The 25,714-nt window shown below is 42.4% G+C and overlaps 1 protein-coding gene across 1 annotated transcript in view; it reads left to right on the forward strand.

Annotated features, from left to right (window-relative positions):
* tafa5l (TAFA chemokine like family member 5, like) overlaps nt 1–25,714 on the forward strand; it is a 43,065-nt gene that overhangs the window by 12,953 nt on the left and 4,398 nt on the right. Inside the window, exons 2-4 of the mRNA XM_058085613.1 lie at nt 6,181–6,330; nt 13,447–13,574; nt 24,266–24,319. Of these exons, the coding sequence (XP_057941596.1) occupies nt 6,181–6,330; nt 13,447–13,574; nt 24,266–24,289 (302 nt within the window). The 3' untranslated portion in view covers nt 24,290–24,319. The remainder of the gene's footprint in view (nt 1–6,180; nt 6,331–13,446; nt 13,575–24,265; nt 24,320–25,714) is intronic.

Raw genomic sequence — 25,714 nt, forward strand, 5'->3', positions numbered from 1 at the left:
ATATGAAAATTGTAAATAGTTCATCGTGTTATATTTGTAAAGAAATTATTTTGATGTAAAACAAACTTTTTGGGGGTTGCACGGCGGTCGAGTGGTTAGCGCGCAGACCTCACAGCTAGGAGACCCATTCAATCGCATGCATGTTCTCCCCGTGCAAGGGTTTTCTCCGGGTACTCCGGTTTCCTCCCACATTCCAAAAACATGCTAGGTTAATTGGCGACTCCAAATTGTCCATAGGTATGAATGTGAGTGTGAATGGTTGTTTGTCTATGTGTGCCCTGTGATTGGCTGGTGACCAGTCCATGGTGTACCACGCCTCTGGGATAGGCTCCAGCACCCCCGTGACCCTCATTAGGATAAGCGGTAGAAAATGAATGAATGAACAAACATTTTGGCATTTTTGTTTGGATATTTCGGCTAAATTTGTGTCAAAGTGAAAGTTTTCATTGACATTTATCTTTTTGCAAAAAGCCTTTTGGTTAATTGAGAACTGATATTTTGCTGAAAAATGTTCTACTGCTGAATACTAAAGACCAGAAAAGGGTAGAAACAAACTTTTTTTGGATGAAAAATGAGTCTAATCTTTCTTTTGGCATGTTAAATGTAATATTCTACTGTATGTGATCAGTCAAAAACATCTAAAATGGCCGTTACTGGAGTGGACATTTTGTTTACTATTACAAAAGTACTCAAGAGTTTAAAAAATTTAAGTAAAGAAATAAAAATGTCATAGTACCCCAGCCACAAGCAGCATATCATGTACTGTCTTGACTATTCCAGTGTCATCAAAATAATTTTTTATACAAATTTTGTCCACTTCCTCAATTGGCTTATGAAATATGACTTGCTTCAGCTGGTGAATGACGACAATAGCATTATGATTAGCAGTTACAGCACCACCTGTTGCATTGGAGTACACTTAACAGCCCTCATTAATATAAAAGTACAAGTCACAATCTGAGAATATATATATAATGGGAAAGCTACAAATATATGAGCAGAAGTCAGTGAACATACAGTACCTCCTAAGTACTAACAGAACCTGCATTATGGACCACTTAAAGTAGGTGATGCGTGATCACCATGGTGACGACAGCAGAAGTTACCCTCCCTACAACACAAGCCAGCTGCTATTTTAAGCCACAGTGACTGCATATTGTTGCTTTAATAACCTCATCATGGCCACTTGTCCTCCATGCTGCATATTGAATCAGTGCAAAAATTGTGTGTGACCATGAGCTCCCGCAGCTTATTTCAGACGCAGATATTAATGTATTTGTGCTGCACGGCTTTGCCGATCCGCCCCGCATTCTGATGACAGTGCTGATATGTAGCGCTCAGACACATCTTTGCCCTCAGCCGTGTGTTTGAACCCCTGTGTGTGTGTGTATTGCTACTTTGCACTGGTTTAGTCTTGTGATGCAGTGATAAGGTCATGAGTCTCTGTACTTTTGAATCGACTCATATTTTCTCATTCGTAGCAACATGCAGCACATAAAGCAATGCTGAGTTTGAAAAATAAGCATTTTTACAGCAGAAAAATATGGTGAGCCACTAAAACAGCATTACAACATTACATACTAACATTCCGACTTTAAAATCAATTCAAAGTTCCATTTTCTTCCTCATAATATTACAATTGCACGGTGGACGAGTGGTTAGCACGCAGACCTCACAGCTAGGAGACCAGGGTTCGATTCCACCCTCGGCCATCTCTGTGTGGAGTTTGCATGTTCTCCCCGTGCATGCGTGCGTTTTCTACGGGTACTCCGGTTTCCTCCCACATTCCAAAAACATGCTAGGTTAATTGGCGACTCCAAATTGTCCATAGGTATGAATGTGAGTGTGAATGGTTGTTTGTCTATATGTGCCCTGTGATTGGCTGGCTGGCGACCAGTCCAGGGTGTCTCGCCCGAAGACAGCTGGGATAGGCTCCAGCACCCCCACAACCCTTGTGAGGAAAAGTGTTAGAAAATGAATGAATGAATAATCATATAATTGGGTGCACGAGTGGTTAGCTCGCGGGCCTCACAGCAAGGAGACCCGAGTTCAATTCCACCCTCGGCCATCTCTGTGTTGAGTTTGCATGTTCTCTGGCTGGCGACAAGTCCAGGGTGTACCCTGCCTCTCGCCCAAAGACAGCTGGGATAGGCTCCAGCATACCCGCGACCTTCGTGAGGATAAGTGGTAGAAAATGAATGAATGAATAATTACTTAACATTAATATTATTTTATATTTGTAATTAATTTTATGACTTTGTTGTAATATTTTGCAAGTTTTTTTGTTTTTGTTAGTTTTCTTATTCAATTCTATTATTAGAATGTGACAAGAACTGATTAAAAGCCATTAGCCATGTGCCGCAAATGGCCCCCGGGACACCCCTAAAAAGATTTGCTGCCCTCATACTTTTTCCAAAAAATATCCATTTACCTACAAAATGCAAAAAAAAACATGCAAAAACCATGATTGTCGTATTTAAGCATTAAATCATCAGTCAATGCATTTTACTACACATAACTATCTAATTTAGATCATCCATATTCCGAATTAGCAGACAGCAGACCATAAACTGCCACCTATTTTCAACTAAAACGGCTCTAAATCAATCCAGATTTTAAAAAATAAGCATTAGGAAAGCAGTAAAACATTTTGTGCTGAAATCAGTCCTGATTTTCAATAACAAGTCTGGTCACGACCGTACCAAACGGAGGGAAAAAATCTATTCAGCCACGCAAACAGCTTTTCCACACTCTGTTCTGACTACTAGCGTAATACCGTAAAAGGCAGGAACCAAAAGATTTTGAGGTATGTTTTATGGGGCGTTCGTCCTTTTAGATGCTAAGTGATGTGAATCTGAAATTCGGAAATGTGCACATTTTGTCGTGTGAAGCCGAGCTGACATCCCAAGTGCATTTTTGCTATTGAATGATCGAAGATGCCAAACCCTTCCTTTCACATGAATCACATGCGTTTGTATTGCTGGAGTGGAGGCGGTGGCAAAGAGGGCACTTTTGCAACCCACTCCAATCCCCTCCCTCCACCATCCTCCTGGCCTTGCTGTAGCAGTCTGTGCCTTCGGGCCCGTTCATGTGTTCAGTCGAGAAACAGACAGCAGTGATATCTCACATCACCTCCGCCCTACCCGGTACGCACCATGTATAAAGGGCTCGCCTTCCGAAAAAAAAAAAAAGATCACCGGGTGGGCTGAGTGGTTGTGATGATGGTGTATAGTGAGTGAGTAGAATATTAAATACAACACATTTCCATAGAGAGAGAGATACTGCTCCTGATTGTTTACTTGTGTAAATGGCTGAAATGTATCACATGAAAACATAAAACCATGTTATTTATTTTATGTTATATAGTTTTGAACTACATTAAACCTCACTGTGCAGTTAAAGCCAATGGCAGTTAAGATCATGTAAACACGACCACCCTGGCGGAGATATAAGCAAGCAGGTATGTGTATATCCAGTACAGGGGTGTGAAAAAGTGTTTGCTCCCTTCCTGATTTCTTATTAATTAGCATTTTGTCACACTCATTCTACTTCCGAATAGGAAGTATAGACGGCTGGACGTTTAAATCTGACCTTTTAAAAGATAAATAATTGTTTATTATTAACGCCTACACCTTTTATCAACATTGGAAGTCCACCTAATCACTTGGGAGTGAATGAATTGGGGAATAGGAATAAATTTAAATGGGAATAAATTAAAACAGAACATGTTTTTTGCAGAACACACAAAATCCACAGAAATACAGCTGGAATAGGTGCAGATTCTGGAAGATGTAGAAAGTTTACAGTGCGGGTTATTGTGTGTGGCTGCTCTATAGGAGTCCACAACTCCATACAACAAAGCATAATAGGTCCCCTTTAAGTGACACTTCAAAATAATATATTAAAACAGACCGTTTTGGCGGGAATCACAAATCCAAGGAAATACAGCTGGAATAGGTGCAGATTCTGGAAGATGTAGAAAGTTTACAGTGCGGGTTATTGTGTGTGGCTGCTCTATAGGAGTCCACAACTCCATACAACAAAGCATAATAGGTCGCCTTTAAGTGACACTTCAAAATAATCAATTAAAACGGACCGTTTTGGCGGGAATCACAAATTCAAGGAAATACATCTGGAATAGGTGCAGATTCTGGAAGATGTAGAAAGTTTACAGTGCGGGTTATTGTGTGTGGCTGCTCTATAGGAGTCCACAACTCCATACAACAAAGCATAATAGGTCCCCTTTATGTGACACTTCAAAATAATCAATTAAAACAGACCGTTTTTGCGGGAATCACAAATCCAAGAGAATACAGCTGGAATAGGTGCAGATTCTGGAAGATCTAGAAAGTTTACAGTGCGGGTTATTGTGTGTGGCTGCTCTATAGAAGTCCATAACTCAATACAAAGGGCCTTCTTAAAACAGTTAATATTTTCATCCTGGCTTATTGACATAATGTTCGATATATTTTGTGGTATCTTTTAATCTTCAACACAGACGAACATAAATATATACTTTATGCAGATTTTAACAGTAGCTGCCTGGATGTGTCATTAGTCCTAAGAAGGACCCTTAGCTGCCCTGCAAGGTGCCTGGCATAAGATTATGAAGTCCGCCCTGAACAGTGCCTGCATAAAATAATATACATATAATTTAGGAATTAGAAAGCCAAAGAAAAACCTAACCCATAGCTAAAATAGTGGAGGATCTATTTAACAGACATAAGCAATGTTTTTTCTGTTGTGTTTTAATTCAGTAAGCATTAAAACATGGAGGCAGCAGTGGTTCTGTCAATGGAATGACAGTGAAAACCAGAGGGAAGACATTTAATTGTCTTTTTATGTAGTCATGCCGGTGCGTTGAAGAGAACGATTAGTCGCTAATGGGCATGGCGTTCTATGAATAAACATGTAATTACACGAAATGACTCTCGGCTGACGCCCCCCCCCTCCCGCTGTCACGTTTGGGAGACGGAAAGTGTCAGTGTCGGTGTGTAGACAACGCTTTTACCATTGTGGCAGCTTTGTCATGAAACCACGGGTTCAGATAGGAGGGACACGGAACATTCATACAGAACAGTGGAGGATCCCCTATGCCATGTTTCTGGAAATTCCGGATTTTCACTACATCTAAAGGTTTAAATCAGAGGTGCCCAAACAGTTTACACTTCGGGTCAGGAACTAAAAAATCAAAGGCTATAAAAAAGATAAAAAACAGCATTGTTTTGTAGGTAAAGTGGCAAAATATTGTTTAACTGTGTTTTTTTTGTGCCATAAAAGTTCAATTCCAACCTCGGCCATCTCTGTGTGGAGTTTGCATGTTCTCCCCGTGCAGGTGTGGGTTTACTCCGGTTTCCCCCCACATTCCAAAAACATGCTAGGTTAATTGGCGACTCCAAATTGTCCATAGGTATGAATGTGAGTGTGAATGGTTGTTTGTCTATATGTGCCCTGTGATTGGCTGGCCACCAGTCCAGAATGTATCCCGCCTCTTGCCCGAAGACAGCTGGGATAGGCTCCAGCACCCCCGTGCCCCTCGTGAGGAAAAACGGTAGAAAATGAATGAATGAATGTTAAGGCTGCATGGTGTTTGAGTGGTTAGCACCGCGCAGACCTCACAGCTTGGAGACAGGGGTTCAATTCCACCCTCGGCCATCTCTGTGTGGAGTTTGCATGTTCTCCTTGTGCATGCGTGGGTTTTCTCCGGGTACTCCGGTTTCCTCCCACATTCCAAAAACATGCTAGGCTAATTCTAATTAGCGACTCCAAATTGTCCATAGGTATGAATGTGAGTGTGAATAGTTGTTTGTCTATATGTGACCTGTGATTGGCTGGCCACCGGTCCAGAATGTACCCCGCCTTTTGCCCGAAGACAGCTGGGATAGGCTCCAGCACCGCCACCCTTGTGAGGATAAGTGGTAGAAAATGGATGAATGAATAAATAACCAGAAAAAAAACACATATATATACATACGTATACATATATACACATACACATGTAGTATCCATACACTGATACTGAAGAGGTCTTCAAAATGTGTTTCCTGAGCACTTTTTTTTTTCACTTGTTTCCATTCGAGGAGACGCCACAGTTGGCGTTTCATCAGCACTCTGCAATGTGGCCATTACAGGCTCATCATTATGCTAATGAACTTTGTGCTTTTGTGTTTGTTTTCACAGGCCAGTTGGCAGTGGGAACCTGCGAGATTGTGATGCTCAACAGGGACAGCAGCTTTCCCAGACGGACCATCGCCAGGCAGACAGCCCGCTGCGCCTGCCGGAGAGGTCAGATTGCCGGAACCACACGGGCAAGGCCGGCCTGTGTCGACGGTATGTTGATGAAACATTTCTGCTCTGTTTTGGAGCGTAAAAGAACAGACTGAATTTCCGAGATAATTGTACGAATGAGTGGCTGATGTCATCGCAGTGCACTGCGGACTCTTAAAACTGAAACGGTTTGGTAGATGAACAACTCAAGATTCATAGTAAATCTGTTTTTTGTGCTTGGAACCCCAACCTGTCAACTGCATCAGACCGGGCTCACCCTGAATCCGTCGCAGTTCCGATTGAAATCCCTGTTGTAGGCTCACACTAACTCTGTGGGGTGCAGCACCGGCACCGTCCGCCGTATCATATCATATCAATATACATTGACAATTTGGACAATATCTATCAACATTGTACACTCAAAGAACAAACAATATGAAGTAATTAAAAGCTCTTTAGGCTGCACAGTGAAAGAGTGGTTTGCGCGCAGGCCTCACAGCTAGGAAACCCGTGTTCAATTCCACCCTCGGCCATCTCTCTGTGTGGAGTTTGCATGTTCTCCCCGTGCATGCGTGGGTTTTCTCCGGGTACTCCGGTTTCCTCCCACATTCCAAAAACATGCTAGTTTAATTAGTGACTCCAAATTTTGAATAATTCAGTCACAGGGCTGCACGGCGGTTGAGTGGTTAGCGCACAGGCCTTACAGCTCGGAGACCCGAGTTCAATTTCACCCTCGGCCATCTCTGTGTGGAGTTTGTGGAACTCCGGTTTCCTCCTGGAGTTTGAAGTTTGTTGTTTTCATGAATCGAGTAATACTTGGGGTTCGCAGGCAGGCCTCACAGCTCGTAGACCGGAGTTCAATTCCACACTCGACCATCTATATGTGGAGTTTGCATGTTCTCCCCGTACATGCTTGGGTTTTCTCCGGGTACTTCAGTTTCCTCCCACATTCTGAAAACATGCTGTTTAATTAGCGACTCCAAAATTTTGAATAATTCAGTCACAGGGCTGCACGGCGGATGAGTTGTTAGCGCACAGGCCTCACAGCGAGGAGACCCGAGTTCAATTCCACCCTCGGCCATCTCTGTGTGGAGTTTGTGGAACTCCGGTTTCCTCCTGGAGTTTGAAGTTTGTTGTTTTCATTAATCGAGTAATACTTGGGGTTAGCGTGCAGGCCTCACAGCTCGGAGACCCGAGTTGGATTCCACACTCGGCCATCTCTGTGTGGAGTTTGCATGTTCTCCCCGTGCATGCGTGGGTTTTCTCCGGGTACTTCGGTTTCCTCCCACATTCCAAAAACATGCTAGTTTAATTAGCGACTCCAAATTGTCCATAGGTATGAATGTGAGTGTGAATGGTTGTTTGTCTATATGTGCCCTGTGATTGGCTGGGCGACCAGTCCAGGGTGTACAAAGACAGCCCGGATAGGCTCCAGCACCCCCTGCGACCCTCATGAGGATAAGCGGTAGAAAATTAATGAATGAAAAAAGATACGTGTTTGATGCCTAGTGTGTAAAATCGACCAAAAACCTTTGACTGAGACCAGTTCTGACATTTTCAGTTTAGTCCGTAGTCCAATACATTCCTTATATCAGAGTTTCATTCTCTATTCATTCTCTTTGATGGTCTTCAGTGCTGTGTTAAATCACCGTTTAATAATACCGTCTAGCATCTAAATAAAGCCCCCCCTTATTGCACAGCGCAAGGCGAGCTCGATAAGCTTTAATACCGGCTGGCCTGTCGGAACAATCAGTCGGTATCTGACAGGAAGGTTGACAGACGGGCTTTATGGCGGCATCACAACGACATGCCATGACGCACGACTTCTAATAGCCTGGACGCCGCATGCGGTCCGCACAGTTTCCGCACACGGAATCCAAAGAAAGACAGCTGAATAGGTGCAGATTCTGGAAGAACTAGAAAGCTTTCTGTGCTGATTATTGTGTGTCGCTGCTCTGTAGGAGTCCACAACTCTATACAAAGGGCCGAAAAATGAGCCTAATGGGTAGGACTGACTCGGCCGCCATTTTGCCCCACTGCTAATCTCTTATTCCAAACCCAATTTTAAATCATTTATAAATATTCCACCTGTATTTTATCACAGGTCTTCTTATTAAAGAAACAGTAGGAGTGTTCCTCAGTGTTCCTCATCTAGGAAGAGGTCACGTCTACTCTGGGATGCTGTAATGAACAGGAAGTCTTACTTCCCGAAAGTATCACCATGGGAACTGTTTTGTAGCAACAGCTGATGGTTTAATGTAAGAGAAGTTGACTAATACATTTAATCTCCGTTAACATTCTGTTCACGTTTAACGACACATGCACAAGACTACTTAAGCCCAACGGTGCGAGATACAAGAGGTTCCTCTTGCTTGAATGCTGCTTTTATGTTCCTGTTGGTGCTCATCTATTGTATTTATAATTCATTCAAAATATGATATGACTATATTACTTTTTGTTTCTTCTAATTTCTTAAACAGAGTAAGAAAATTAATTCGGGTTATCAAACAAAGTATCAACAAAGACAGAGTATCTTCTCAAGTATAATAATATAGAAATGAAACTTTGCTTGAACTTAAAAAATGAATTAACCACAGCTACACCAATACTAGCAGCACTCATGCACTGTGAGGCTACCACCACTTTGCTTGACTGGAACTAAATTCATCCATTAATTTTCTACCACTTATCCTCACGCGGGTCGCAGGGGTGCTGGAGCCTATCCCAGCTGTTTTCGGGCAAGAGGCGGGGTACACCCTGGACTGGTGGCCAGCCAATCACAGGGCACATATAGACAAACAACCATTCACACTCACGTTCATACCTATGGACAATTTGGAGTCGCTAATTAACCTAGCATGTTTTTGGAATGTGGGAGGAAACCGGAGTCCCACAAACTCCACACAGAGATGGCCGAGAGTGGAATCGAACGTGGTTCTCCTAGCTGCGAGGCCTGTGCATTAACCACTCGTCCACCGTGCAACCCAGTAACTAAATTCATTCATTAATTTTCTACCGCTTATCCTCACAAGGGTCGCGGACGTGCTGGAGCCTATCCCAGCTGTTTTCGGGCAAGAGGCGGGGTACACCCTGGCCTGGTGGCCAGCCAATCACAGGGCACATATAGACAAACAACCATTCACACTCACATTCATACCTATGGACAATTTGGAGTCGCCAATTAACCTAGCATGTTTTTGGAATGTGGGAGGAAAGTCCCACAAACTCCACACAGAGATGGCCGAGAGTGGAATCGAACTTGAGTCTTCTAACTGTGAGGCCTGCGCACTAACCACTCGTCCGCCATGCAACCCTGTAACTAAATTCATTCATTAATTTCTACCGCTTATCCTCACAAGGGTTGCGGGGGTGCTGGAGCCTATCCCAGGGGTCTTCAGGTGAGAGGCGGGGTACACCCTGGACTGGTGGCCAGCCAATCACAGGGCACATATAGACAAACAACCATTCACACTCACATTCATACCTATGGACAATTTGGAGTCGCTAATTAACCTAGCATGTTTTTGGAATGTGGGAGGAAACCGGAGTACCCGGAGAAAACCTACGCATGCACGGGGAGAACATGCGAACTCCACACAAAGATAGCCGAGGGTGGAATCAAACTCAGGTCTCCTAGCTGTGAGGCCTGCACACTAACCACTAGTCCACCGTGCAGCCATGTAACTAAATTATCCCAAATGTTTATAGTGTTGTCCATTGAAAAAGATGTACTGTCCTAAAAATGTTTTTGCTAAAATATGAGAGCCATCTTTCTTTCTCTACCTACCTTTCCCATTTGTTTGTTCCTATAACAACACCACTAAACTTGTCCAGTGTTTCACAGCTTCCAACCTGGATCAAATGTCTCGCTTTGGCACGGTGGAAGTAACAAGGTCAACGCACAGCGGCAGCCGCTTGAAGACACATTTATTTAATCTGACCTCCGCCACTCAGTGGCAGTGAGTCACGAGTACTCCATTGTTAGTCAGCACTCTGTTGCTTTGCCAACTCAGACCTTTTTTTTTTTTACTTAGCGTATAACCTGCACACTGAGTTTTTTTTTCCATAGTAAACTGCACGTGCCACTGACTAAATTTGCGCTCTGATGTGTGAAAATGAGAAGTCACAGTGGAGTATAGAAGTCAGAGAGAAGGAAGGTCACACAGTTTTTTTGCTCTGCGAAAATGTTTTGTGCACATTTACATCCTGTTAAGAAAAGTTTGATGAGATGACCCGTATTTTGATGGATTTATTCTTCTTCTAGTACGGGGGGCAATATGAGCAACAAATGATGTGCCCAAAATCAAATTAGCGAGCAGATGGTAACGTACTGTAAATAAAGCAAAACATAGCAATATCTATAAATCATGGAAAAAGAGTATATTCGATTGACTAAAATTAGTAAAATCTACTCAAAATAGTTAAGTTTGAGTAATTCATTCATTCATTTTCTACCGCTGGAGGGGGTGCTGGAGCCTACTCCAGCTGTCTTCGGGCAAGAGGCGGGGTACACCCTGGACTGGTGGCCAGCCAATCACAGGGCACATATAGACAAACAACCATTCACACTCACATTCATACCTATGGACAATTTGGAGTGGCCAATTAACCTAGCATGTTTTTGGAATGTGGGAGGAAACCGGAGTACCCGGAGAAAACCCACGCATGCACGGGGAGAACATGCAAACTCCACACAGACATGGCTGAGGGTGGAATTGAACTCGGGTCTCCTAGCTATGAGGCCTGTGTGCTAACCACCATGCAGCCCTGTGACTGAATTATTCCAAATTTTTATAGTAACCTAGCATGTTTTTGGAATGTGGTAGGAAACCGGAGTACCCGGAGAAAACCCACGCATGCACGGGGAGAACATGCAAACTCCACACAGAGATGGCCGAGGGTGGAATCGAACTCGGGTCTCCTAGCTGTGAGGCCTGCACGCTAACCCCAAGTATTACTCGATTAATGAAAACAACAAACTTCAAACTCCAGGTGGAAACCGGAGTCCCACAAACTCCACACAGAGATGGCCGAGGGTGGAATTGAACTCGCGTCTCCTAGCTGTGAGGCCTGCGTGCAAACCACTCATCCGCCGTGCAGCCCTGTGACTGAATTATTCCAAATTTTTTTAGTAACCTAGCATGTTTTTGGAATGTGGGAGGAAACCGGAGTACCCGGAGAAAAACCACGCATGCACGGGGAGAACATGCAAACTCCACACAGAGATGGCTGAGGGTGGAATTGAACTCGGGTCTCCGAGCTGTGAGGCCTGCACGCTAACCCCAAGTATTACTCGATTAATGAAAACAACAAACTTCAAACTCCAGGAGGAAACCGGAGTCCCACAGAATCCACACAGAGATGGCCGAGGGTGGAATTGAACTCGGGTCTGCTAGCTCTCAGGCCTGCCCGGCCGCCGTGCAGCCCGAGTTTGAGTAAGTATAATATAATTTATTTGACAATAGTTACCACCCTCGGCTAACTCGGCTAACTATTAGTTAAAACGTATTAGTTCAGTCAACATAATAAAAATATCTAGTTTCAGATCAAATTATTTTGTGCAACCACTTACAATAATGAAATTATAAACAACAGCTCTGCAGAAACTTGTGCATGCAGAGGTAAATAAAGTTGTCGATTAGTAACATGTACATCAGGAGGTCGCCACTAGCCAGGAGCTAGCAGTGTTTGTGACAGGTATGATGGTAGTCATATTGGCCCTGAGCAGGTCCTTTGAGAACCGATAACCTTTAGCGTGTTGCTTTAGCACACTGTGTAAAGAATAATCACCGCTTATCGTGGCGAACCACAGGTGGATGCTAATTCAATGTCATACACAGACAGTCGCTGGAGAGATGATAGCCAACCTCGACATCTGCGGCGGACTGATAGCTGGAATTTCGTCTTTCCATTACGGCTTTTTTCTAATCTGCTACTTTTGCCATGACACACGTGGGAACTGTTTGTAAAAAAAAACTTATCGCTAACAAAAATATTACTAGGGAATGTAAATAGTTTTCCAGATGACAAATGTCAACAATGTATGTTCAGAAATTGCTGCTAACCATGAACACCTTTTTGCTTTTTCTTTGACTTTTGGGACTTTTCTGGTATTTGTTCTAGTTAGGGCGGCACAACTCACCACTGCGTCAAACTCGGGGTTACGGGGTTGCTAATAGTCGTTTCCCACCACAATTAGTTATTATTATCTACCACAGTTTTTTAAACACTGGTAGTCCTGCAAAAATGTGACATTACCGATGCTGAAGAAAACCTAATGCTAAAATGCTAAAGCTACTTGCCATTGAGAGAAGTCTTGGAGTAACCTCTTTTCTTGGGAAACGTCAGACTGTCCAGTCTTCTGGATCTGATTCGGCATCCGAATCGGCGTTTATTTTCAACTCTAATACCGTTTATCAACTACTATAATTGGGCGGCATGGCGGACAAGTGGTTAGCGCGCAGACCTCACAGCTAGGAGACGAGGGTTCAATTCCACCCTTGGCCATCTCTGTGTGGAGTTTGCATGTTCTCCCCGTGCATGCGTGGGTTTTCTCCGGGTACTCCGGTTTCCTTCCACATTCCAAAAACATGCTAGGTTAATTGGCGACTCCAAATTGTCCATAGGTATGAGTGTGAGTGTGAATGGTTGTTTGTCTATATGTGCCCTGTGATTGGCTGGCCACCAGTCCAGGGTGTACCCCGCCTCTCACCCGAAGACAGCTGGGATAGGCTCCAGCACCCCCCGCAACCCTCGTGAGGATAAGCGGTAGAAAATGAATGAATGAATGAATGAACTACTATAATGGGTTTGCAGCTAGCAGCAAGTCCTGTGACCAACCACAGCAGAGTGGGCGTGCCTGGAGGCGGGCCATAGGTGGAATGCCGTTAAATACCGTAAAAACACACCATTTTTGCAGGAAGCACGGAATCCAAAGAAAGACAGCTGAATAAGGTGCGGATTCTGGAAGAACTAGAAAACTTTCTGTGCTGGTTATTGTGTGTAGCTGCTCTATAGGAGTCCACAACTCAATACAAAGGGCTGAAAAATGAGCATAATGTGTCCCCTTTAACACACGAATACAACATTGTAACAACACTGTGTTAACCGCTATGAGCTTGGGGGAGGTCAGAGGTCAGAGATGCTGTCTCTCACTGCTATATTCTTACATTCTCTTAGCTCGAATCGTGCGGAGTCGTCAGTGGTGTGAGATGACACCCTGCATGGACGGCGAGGTCTGCAGCCTCCTCTTCAACCGCTCGGGTTGGACCTGCACCCGAGGCAGCGGACGCATCAAGACTGTCACGGTAAATTTACAGCGCACATTAAAAACGTGTCTGTTTCATAGATTGGCCAAGATGGCGTTGTGTGTTTAAGGCTTACATTAAATCAATACATGATGCCATTTCTTAGCTTGTTAGCTTGCGGGCTACTTGTAAGGCATGGATACAACATAACAGGTCATCCAGAACTGTCCATTCCTACTTACAATGGTGTATGAATATGAATGAATGTGTGGTGATGTTTGCATTTGGAGAGGCTGTAGGCACGAATTTCTGCAGCTGAGGCTACGGATGTAGTTTACCACATAATGATGGGTTCACCTTAATTGCGAAGCGCTGCGGCTGCCTTGAAAAACACAACATGAAATCCATTCATTCATTTTCTACCACTTTTTCCTCACGAGGGGAGTGCTGGAGCCTATCCCAGCTGTCTTTGGGCGAGAGGCGGGGTACACCCTGGACTGGTGGCCAGCCAATCACAGGGCACATATAGACAAACAACCATTCACACTCACATTCATACCTATGGACAATTTGGAGCCGCCAATTAACCTAGCATGTTTTTGGAATGTGGGAGGAAACCGGAGTAAAATAAATTTAATTATTATCAGTTTTTCACAGTTAGCATGTATTTTACATTGCATTATCTATGACAATATAAGTACTCAGTAAGTTTAATGTAACGTTTTTAATCTATATATATATATATATATATATATATATATATATATATATATATATATATATATATAGATATATATATAGATATATATATAATATAATATAATAATATTTCTTTTTTAATTCCAGAGAATTCACTTTCGGTTTTAGCATATTAGCATGTTTAGCATGTTTTTGGAATGTGGGAGGAAACCGGAGTAAACCTACACCTGCACGGGGAGAACATGCAAACTCCACACAGAGATGGCCGAGGGTGGAATTGAACTCGGGTCTCCTAGCTGTGAGGTCTGCGTGCTAACCACTCGTTAGCAGCCCCACAAAAGTGCTATACAAAAAACACATTTGTCCAAACTTAATTTATTTACGATCCACAAAGAGCAATGCATGCCTTCATGCTCCGTCTTCTTACTGCTCTTCTCCTTCCGTCATGAGGCATTCAGGTCCACTCGTATTTGTGAGTGTTAGGAAGTAATTGTTTTTCATTTTTATTCACATAACTCCATGACAATGAATAGGGTGGAATTGAACCCTGGTCTCCTAGCTGTGAGATCTGCGCGCTAACCACTCGACCGCCGTGCCGCCCGCATGTATTGCAATACAATAACATGTGACTTTGGATACGGACTGTGATGATTTAGCAACAAATTGGTGTCATGACGAGATTTGACATGATGGAGGCTGCAGACAGGTGCACAGGGTCAAAGGTCAAGCTACATTTCTCTCTCTCTCTTTATCGCTCTCGTGCTTTATCATCTCTCTCTCTTCATTTCTCTCTCACTTGCTGTCCGGTCGCGTCTTTCGCTCGGCCGCCTCAGGCGTCTGCCGCACATTTCACGCATGCTTTGCACTTGTGGCGTAATCTCTGCTGACAGCATACTTAGCTTCAGCCAAGTGTGTGTGTGTGTGTGTGTGTGTATGTGTGTGTACGCTACATTTCTAATCATGCAGACTGTGTGCCCCTTTGCATCTTTTCAATTAGCATGGCCGAGGACGGGTTCACTTAATAACAAATGATGCTGGTGCTGTTTTCAGGGAAATGAGGTTAGAAACTGCAACTGTTGGAAGCCAGAAATAGGCGACATCACGGGTGTCCAAACTTTTTCCATCGAGGCATATAGCATGCTATTTAAATCAACAGTGAATAACATTGAAACAGTTGTGATTGTTGTTGATTTTCCATCGCAATCATCACAATGGTTGACATTGACATTCAGTGCAAAACATGCTGAATCAACATTTTCAAAGTAGTGAAACTACAGGAAGCGAACAAATGTAACAGTTACTGATTGTAAGTACCAGATGGAGGGGTAGGATTTAATAAGCTTTGCTTCTTCCTACTCCTTTTGGACATGTGGAACTGGGAACTGATTATGATAGATAGATGATAGATAGATGAGAGATGATAGATAGATGATAGATAGATCGATGATAGATAGATATATAAGATAGATAGATAGTTTGATAGATTGATAGATGATAGATGATAGATGGATAGATAGATGATAGATGATAGATGATAGATAGATAGATAGATAGATAGATAGATAGATAGATAGATAGATAGATAGATAGATAGATAGATAGATAGATAGATAGATAGATAGATAGATAGATAGATAGATAGATAGATAGATAGATAGATAGATAGATAGATAGATAGATAGATAGATAGATAGATGATAGATAGATGATAAATAGATATATAGATAGATAAATGGATAGATAGATAGATAGATAGATAGATAGATAGATAGATAGATAGATAGATAGATAGATAGATAGATAGATAGATAGATAGATAGATAGATAGATAGATAGATAGATAGATAGATAGATAGATAGATAGATAGATAGATAGATAGATAGATAGATAGATAGATAGATAGATAGATGATAAATAGATATATAGATAGATAGATGATAGATAGATAAATGGATAGATAGATAGATAGATAGATAGATGGATAGATGGATAGATGGATGGATGGATGGATGGATGGATGGATGGATGGATGGATAGATAGATAGATAGATAGATAGATAGATAGATAGATAGATAGATAGATAGATAGATAGATAGATAGATAGATAGATAGATAGATAGATAGATAGATAGATAGATAGATAGATAGATAGATAGATAGATAGATAGATAGATAGATAGATAGATAGATAGATAGATAGATTGATGGATATGATGGATATGATGGATATGATGGATATGATGGATATGATGGATGATAGATAGATTGATGGATATGATGGATATGATGGATGATAGATAGATTAGGAAATATTAGGAAAGCCGTGGGAGGAAACCAGAGTGCCCGGAGAAATAATAAATTTATACCAAAAAAATAAATGTGTAAGACTGCACGGCGAACAAGTGGATAGCATACGGGCCTCACAGCTAGGAGACCCGAGTTCAATTCCATGAAATTAAACCATTACCAAACATGTTGACATTAAAACAACATTGATACATACTTGAGAGGAAGGATGATTGACAAATCATGGATTTAGAGTTGAGGGGGAGACCATCATATGGTATACCAATGCATCTACACCCCAAAATCAAGGTGGAAAATTGAGTCAATTCCTGTTCCACACTAACAGTGACAGTAATAAAGCGTCCCAATTTCAAGAAGAAGAAGGAATCAAATGGATGTGTGTGTTACTACACGACGCTATCTGCCGGGTGTATTAGGACACTGGCCTGTTAAAGCAAAATGACGAGCGTCAGCATCTGTCTGATAAAGAGCGTATCCTGGAATGAACCCCATCAAATGACATGGCAGCCTTCGGGAGGACAATGTCGACTTGTGAAAGATGTTAATGAGCACGTTCCTCATTCACGCCGGCATCTGTTACGCGCAGCCAGCCTTTGAATTAATGTCCGCAAGCTTCCTTGGAAAATGATTTACGGCTTTTGTGAGCAAATGAAATGTATCACTCACTTTGATTAAACACATTATGTGATGCACTAAGGAGGCTAATAAATGACTTTTCATTTGGAAGAATTTACCAAAGCCCTTCCAGGATGCTGATTGACTTTGATAAAATTTTCACAACAAATCTATTAATGGAAATAACCGAAACAGAACTATTCTGTTCCAAATCCAGTCTGTTGCCAGCATACAACCTTTTTTAACTGTACAGTACAAGCAATGTTGTATATAGCTAACCAGCAGCTACTGCGAGGTGCTAGCGTTGAGGTCAAGTTTATTTATATAGCCCTTAAAGGGGACCTATTTTGCTCATTTTTCTGCCCTTTGTATGGAGTTGTGGAGTGGAGTGACCAGGATGGATAGGATCAGGATCAAATCCATCAGAAGGACATTACATGTTAGAGATAAAGTCAGAGAGGCCAGACTGAGATGGTTGGGACATGTCCGGAGTCACAGTACATGTTGGAGTACAGAGATGAGGATGCTGAGGTTCTCATTGGGAGTGACTAGGATGGATAGGATCAGGAACAAGTACATCATAGAGACATTACATGTTAGAGGCCTTGGAGATAAAGTCAGAGAGGCCAGACTGAGATGGTTGGGACATGTCTAGAGTCACAGTACATGTTGGAGTACAGAGATGAGGATGCTGAGGTTCTCATTGGGAGTGACTAGGATGGATAGGATCAGGAACAAGTACATCATAGAGACATTGCATGTTAGAGGCCTTGGAGATAAAGTCAGAGAGGCCAGACTGAGATGGTTGGGACATGTCTAGAGTCACAGTACATGTTGGAGTACAGAGATGAGGATGCCGAGGTTCTCATTGGGAGTGACCAGGATGGATAGGATCAGGAACGAATCCATCAGAAGGACATTACATGTTAGAGATAAAGTCAGAGAGGGCCAGACTGAGATGGTTGGGACATGTCCAGAGTCACAGTACATGTTGGAGAACAGAGATGAGGATGCTGAGGTTCTCATTGGGAGTGACCAGGATGGATAGGATCTGAAACCAATCCATCAGACGGACATTACATGTTAGAGATAAAGTCAGAGAGGCCAGACTGAGATGGTTGGGACATGTCCAGAGTCACAGTACATGTTGGAGAACAGAGATGAGGATGCTGAGGTTCTCATTGGGAGTGACCAGGATGGATAGGACCAAGAACCAATCCATCAGAAGGACATTACATGTCATATTGACCAGACTGAGATGATTTGTACATGTCCAGAGGAGAAAAGCCCAAAGAGAAAGAAGAAATATTGAGTTGTGGACTCCTATAGAGCAGCTACACACAATAACCAACACAGAAGGCTTTCTAGCTCTTCCAGAATCTGCACCTATTCAGCTGTATTTCCTTGGATTTCGACTCTGTTTAGCAGCGCCAAGCTGTGGCAACCCTTGATGGGAAAAGCCCAAAGAGAAAGAAGAAGTATTGAGTTGTGGACTCCTATAAAGCAGCTACACACAATAACCAGCACAGAAGGCTTTCTAGTTCTTTGAGAATCTGCACCTATTCAGCTGTATTTCAACTCTGTTTAGCAGGGCCAATAATCAACATCGAGGTTCATCAGTTCAATTCATTGTTTGAAATCAATGAGACATGATCAAAGCAGTCCTGTGGGTCAGTTAGCTTTTCTCAAAAGATTAGCACAGGACGTCATTAGAAGAATGTTTATGTATTTAAAATGCAATGAATGGAGGAAAAAAGGGCCTGCAATATTAGATATGTATGTCATGCATCGCGTCCTCCGAACGCTCTGCTCGGCCAAGTTTCAGTCTCATTTGCAGATGGAATTATTCCATTTTGTGTGAGTTATTTTAACAGCAGCGCACAAATGATTCCATTCACATCAGCAATGGTGATGATGAGCTCAAGTTATTTTTGGAATCAGAATCTAAACATCATCACGACACGACAATATCGGATGCTTGAATAGATGACATTTGTATGTTTTTTTTTTTTTTTTTGTTATTGATTGATGCGAGCGCGCAGACCTCACAGCTAGGAGACCAGGGTTCAATTCCACCCTCGGCCATCTCTGTGTGGAGTTTGCATGTTCTCCCCGTGCATGCGTGGGTTTTCTCCGGGTACTCCGGTTTCCTCCCACATTCCAAAAACATGCTAGGTTAATTGGCGACTCCAAATTGTCCATAGGTATGAATGTGAGTGTGAATGGTTGTTTGTCTATATGTGCCTTGTGATTGGCTGGCGACCAGTCCAGGGTGTACCCCGCCTCTCGCCCGAAGACAGCTGGGATAGGCTCCAGCACCCCCCGCGACCCTCGTGAGGAAAAGCGGTATAAAATGAATGAATGAATGAATGAATGATTGATGCGAGCACCAGTATCATTTCAAAAGTAGCAATCTGGCACCGGTATCGGATAATATGTAAACAATATCCAAGCCTTCTGTTATTGTTTATCACACACAAAGGAAAAATACGCTGTCAGGTTTCCTCTCATCCATTTGCACGATGCTGTGGCGTGCTCGTCATTCTCGGCAAGACAGCGTGTGTAGCCGTGCGGAAAATAAATTCAAATAAGATCCAGTGATAGATACCGTGTGTTGAGAAAAAGCAACTATGACAAAATGTTCAGTTTTGCTCTTTATTTACATATTTTTGTTGTTATTTTCTGTCCTTTTTCCCTGGAGCTAGCGTGTCTAGTGAGGATGTATGTGCTCCCAAGCGATGGAGTGCACTTTCCTCTTCTTTTTTTTTTTTTTTTTTTTTAAGCCCTGTCATCAGCAGCCCCGAACCACCATTTGTGTTGTAGCTTGTCTCCGGCGCTTCATCTGGTGTGAAATTGTTGGAGCCAAAAGGCCACATTTCAACACTGACTCTTTATCACGGTTGAGGGAAAAAAAGGTTGAAACATGCTACACTTTCTCTTTTGTCATGTTTTCTTTGGTGCAGGCAAGCTTGACTCTACTTTATGTCCACTTTATAATGCAGCGGTTAATGTATGTACCGTATTTTCCCGACTATAAGTCCCACTTTTTTTCATAGGTTGGCAGTTCCTGCGACTTATACTCCAGAGCGACTTATAAATGAAAAAAACTGTTTATGTTACATAAACACTGGATACCTTTATTTTTGGTGTAGCTGAATAACCATTGTGTTAGCATATCTTACACCCATTCAGCCTGTTCTTATTTTTTTGTTTTTATTGTTAGAACTTGCCTTCCAAGATGACGTAACGTCTGTTTTGGTCAAGTAGTTTGTAAAATACTTGAACCAGTCATGATGTGCTATATATATCACTATATTGACAGTTACTATGGTACCCATTATGCCATTGAATGGTCATATCACCTCGTACTTTGGTACGTGACAAAAATAAAATTAAAATAAAAAAGTAAAAAAAAAAAAAAAAAAAAAAGTTAAAGCATAACTTTCACGTTGACACATTTTTTTTGGGCTTTTATGACACCTCAAAATGTTGTTTTAACGATTTATTTACACATATTGTATGGTCAATGGTCATTGTATGGTCATATCACCTCGTACTTCGGTACAGGACAAAAAAATAAAAATAAAAAATAAATTAAAAAAAATACAAATTGAGATAATAAAAAAACCTTAAACTATATTAGGAAAGCAGGAAGTGAACAAATGTAACAGTTACTGATTGTAAAAGTACCAGATGGAGGGGTAGGATTTAATAAGCTTTGCTTCTTCCTACTCCTTTTGGACATGTGGAACTGTGAACTGATTATGTGATGCATTCAATTGTAATCTGATGCATGTTCAAATGAAATAAAACCATTATCATTACCAAATAAATTACCCGCAAAAAATCTGACTTATACTTTAGTGCGACTTCTGTATGTTTTTTCTACCTAATTATGTATTTTTGGCCTTGAGCAACTTATAGTCCACAAAATACGATATATACCTTTTATACATTTTCCAGGTCTGATCAGGTCCTGAAGTTTGTTGTTTTCATTAATCGAGTAATACTTGGGGTTAGCATGCAGGCCTCACAGCTAGAAGACCCAAGTTCAATTCCACCCACCCTCGGCCATCTCTGTGTGGAGTTTGCATGTTCTCCCCGTGCATGCGTGGGTTTTCTCCGGGTACTCCGGTTTCCTCCCACATTCCAAAAACATGCTAGGTTAATTGGCGACTCCAAATTGTCCATAGGTATGAATGTGAGTGTGAATGGTTGTTTGTCTATATGTGCCCTGTGATTGGCTGGCTGGCGACCAGTCCAGGGTGTACCCCGCCTCTCGCCCGAAGACAGCTGGGATAGGCTCCAGGAACCCCCGCAACCCTCGTGAGGATAAGCGGTACAAAATGAATGAGTAATACTTGGGTTTCCGAGCACGGACAGCCCACTTTAAATCCCAATAATATCATCAATAATATTCAGGTCTGGGGACTGAGGCGGCCATTCCAGAACATTGTACTTGTTCGTCTGCATGTAATTCAATATCTTTGTTTCTGTGCCCTGTGAAAGTTCCTATCAACACACCTCATTTGAACTGCAAGGCATTATCATCTATTAACGCCGCGCCGTGTTTACAAGTCATGTTCCAATTTGGGGCACGTCCAGTTCCAGAGGGGAGGTCTGTTGCATCACACTGCAAAAAGTGCTTACCATTGCACTCCCCTAGAAATAAATATGTCTTCCACGTCCTTGAATTCCCGTCTCTCGTTAGCAGCCATGGGCCATGAGCTACGGTTGTGCGCTCGTCCTATGGGGCCACGCTCACCTTGTTAGCCTTTTAATGAGTGGGACCACTTCATAGTGGTGCCCTCTTCTGCTGATTCAGCACTCTGAGACTACTTCAAGGAGTATCGGTCGATAGCCAAGGCCTCGGACCTTCTATTGTCAGACTAGCAGAACCGCCGAAGCCCAACAGAATCCGTTTCAGGCTGGCTGTGATTTTGTTTCAGATTTTTGTTTTAAGTAAAGACTAAAAATCGAGATATATATCATATATTGATATCTGAATATATCGGGATATTAGTTTTAGTGCATATCGCCCAACCCCGATGACAAATAAATAAACAAATCAAGAATAAAGAAAATCAATCAATCAGTAATAAATTAATATAATAATAATAATAAAACGGCAAATAATAAAAACTTAAGAAACCACATATAGTTGGTGGGTAGACAAATTATGTTTTTCAGATTAAAATCAAAGCATTATTAGAGCCCTGTAGACATGACAAAACACGACTATAGTCACATTTATACTTTTTTTTATTTACAACATATTGCGCAACTGCAGGGTCTTGAGACACATGCTAACTCACAAACTAGAGAGCTAGCGACCTAAACGGTAGCCTTCAAGTTATTTCCTTTAAACTTAAATAGCCAAAAACTTACCACTTCCACACGGATAGGGAGGATAACTATTAACAGTTATTTAACCTTTAACATGAACATTAATCAAACGTAATAATTTTTTCTGGGTACATGATACCATACAGCATCCATATCAAACTTGTGCGGGCCGCACTAACATTAAATTTCATATCAAGGCGGGGGCCTCAAACTAGCGTCCTGTTGGCCACATTTGGCCAGCGGGCCGCGTGTTTGAGACCCCTGATGTACAGGATAAGGGAGATCAAGGTCCCGAAACCTTATCATGTTTGATTCTCTTGCTCAGCTTTTGTTTTCCAAGCATGTCCTCCTCGGAAATGAATGTAATAATAAAGCTGAGGTTTGCTTTGCAAGATTCCATTGTGGCCTCGACGGCCCGCATCCCTTTGGGCGGACCTCATTTCTTTTCCTTGTTTTGATTTAAAGATGCGGTGGAAGTACTTAGCATTTAGATGACACGCCGCCAGAGAGGTGTGATAGATCAATGGCTCTTAAGAAGACTGAATTCCGTCAGCAGCCATGCGTTCGTCGCCATAGACCAGGGGTCTCAAACACACGGCCCCGGGCCAAATGTGGCCCGCAGGACACTAGTTTGAGGCCTTGATATGAAAGTTTAATGTTAGTGCGGCCCGCGCAAGTTTGATATGGATGCTGTATGGTATCATGTACCCAGAAAAAATTATTACGTTTGATTAATGTTCATGTTAAAGGTTAAATAACTGTTAATAGTTATCCTCCCTATCCGTGTGGAAGTGGTAAGTTTTTGGCTATTTAAGTTTAAAGGAAATAACTTGAAGGCTACCGTTTAGGTTGCTAGCTCTCTAGTTTGCGAGTTAGCATGTGTCTCAAGACCCTGCAGTTGCGCAATATGTTGTAAATAAAAAAAGTATTTTTTTTGTTTTGTCATGTCTACAGGGCTCTAATAATGCTTTGTTCATTTTAATCTGAAAAAAATAATTTGTCTACCCATCAACTATATGTGGTTTCTTGATTTTTTATTATTTGCCGTTTTATTGTTATTAGTATATTTATTTATTTATTACTGATTGATTGACCCTCGTGAGGAAAAAGCGGTAGAAAATGAATGAATGAATGAATGATTTTCTTTATTCTTGATTTGTTTATTTATTTTTCATCTTATTTTGTGCAGAAAAAAAAATAAGATATTTGAGAACAGTGGAATGTTTTATCAGAGCTTTTCTTGTCGAAAATCAAAACCAAAGCAAAGTTTATTCATTTTTCAGTTTTTAATAAATGCGTTTTTTGGGGGATTTTTTTTGGAAAACCTGATGCGGCCCAGTCTCGGCCAGACCCTAGCTCCAGTGGCTCCCAAGTAAATTGAGTTTGAGACCCCTGCCATAGACGGTCCGAGTGACGGATCGTAAGGGCGACAAGACGGGTCTGATCCCCCCGCTAGACAACCCAAGCATTGGGGAAGCAGCGGAATGTCAATGCTGCAGCTCGTCTGATTTCCTGAACACCCCATTAGCTTCCTGATTATGATTAGCAGAGCCATTATCTACACAAAAGTGGCTCATTCACCAACATTAAGACGACAAGGAAGCTGCTTTTTACCACTTGTCAAGGGGAAGAAAAAAAGCATGTTCTTGTAAAGATAAGTACTACTTAGTAACCTTCATGTTGCTACCTTGGATGACATTGTTCTTTTTAAAGGCAGAAAAAGGCCAATATGTTGAAGAAAACATTCAATTAAAGCTTCCTCTACTTGTTTGTCTTTTGTAGCCTTTGCCCAAGGAGCCATCGTAGGACGCTGCGGCAGAACACCAAAACTATATAGTAAGTTATTTTTTTATTATCATTCATTCATCAAGTGTAAACAATGAAACCAGTGTATGTCAACAACACGTCTATGCGTTACATCAAGGTTGATTGACAGCTTTTGTGGTCATAAGGTGAATGTTTGTACGGAAAATCTGTACAGATTATTTCAGAATGTGCTGTGGAATTATAATTTCATCATTATGGATAAACAGCGTGAAACAACAGCAATATAACGGCTATCAAGTTAGACAACATTGAACCATGCAAAGTTCCAAGCAGACAAACCAGGCATTTGACTGGGGCCCCAGCTTTTAAGAGGGGCCCCCCCTAGGGGGGTCCTCCTAAAGACTGAGAGACCGGCTGCCCCAAGTCAACGAAACAACAACAATGTTGGGGTCCTCCTAAAGACTGAGAGACTGGCTGCCCCAAGTCAACGAAACAACGACAATGGGGTGGGGGTCCTCCTAAAGACTGAGAGACTGGCTGCCCCAAGTCAACGAAACAACGACAATGGGGGTGTCTTCCTGAAGACTGAGAGACTGGCTGCCCCAAGTCAACGAAACAACGACAAGTCACCGAAACAACGACAATGGGGGGGGGGTCTTCCTAAAGACTGAGAGACTGGCTGCCCCAAGTCAACGAAACAACGACAAGTCAACAAAACAACGACAATGGGGGCGAGGGGTCTTCCTAAAGACTGAGCGACTGGCTGCCCCAAGTCAACGAAACAACGACAATGGGGGGATCCTCCTAAAGACTGAAAGACTGGCTGCCCCAAGTCGACGAAACAACGGAAATGGGGGTCCTCCTAAAGACTGAGAGACCGGCTTCACCAAGTCAACGAAACAACAACAATGGGGGGGGGTCCTCCTGAAGACTGAGAGACTGGCTGCCCCAAGTCAAGTCAACGAAACAGCAACAATGGGGGGAGGGGGGAGTCCTCCTAAATACTGACAGACCGGCTGCCCCAAGTCAACGAAACAACGACAATGGGGGGGTCCTCCTAAAGACTGAGAGACCGGCTACCCCAAGAAACAACGACAATGGGGGGGGTCTCCTGAAGACTGTGAGACCGGCTGCCCCAAGTCAACGAAACAACGACAATGGGGGGGTCCTCCTAAAGACTGAGAGACTGGCTGCCCCAAGTTAACGAAACAACAACAATGGCCAGCAAACCCCCCTTGGGGGGCCCTTCTACACGATTATATCTGCCTTCAGCGCGTCAATCAGCCGCAAGGTCTGTTTATTGTTCACACGGGCCCCATGAATTTCTTGCTTTGATCCCCGAAGGACCCTTACCGCGCCACTGGTTCTAAGTAAATGTGCTAAGTAATCATTAGTTGATGTTATGTCAACAAATGCAGTTGTTTGTCTATATGTGCCCTGTGATTGGCTGGCGACCAGTCCAGG

Source organism: Doryrhamphus excisus, chromosome 10 (genome assembly GCF_030265055.1).
Source record: "Doryrhamphus excisus isolate RoL2022-K1 chromosome 10, RoL_Dexc_1.0, whole genome shotgun sequence".
Lineage (NCBI taxonomy): Eukaryota > Metazoa > Chordata > Actinopteri > Syngnathiformes > Syngnathidae > Doryrhamphus > Doryrhamphus excisus.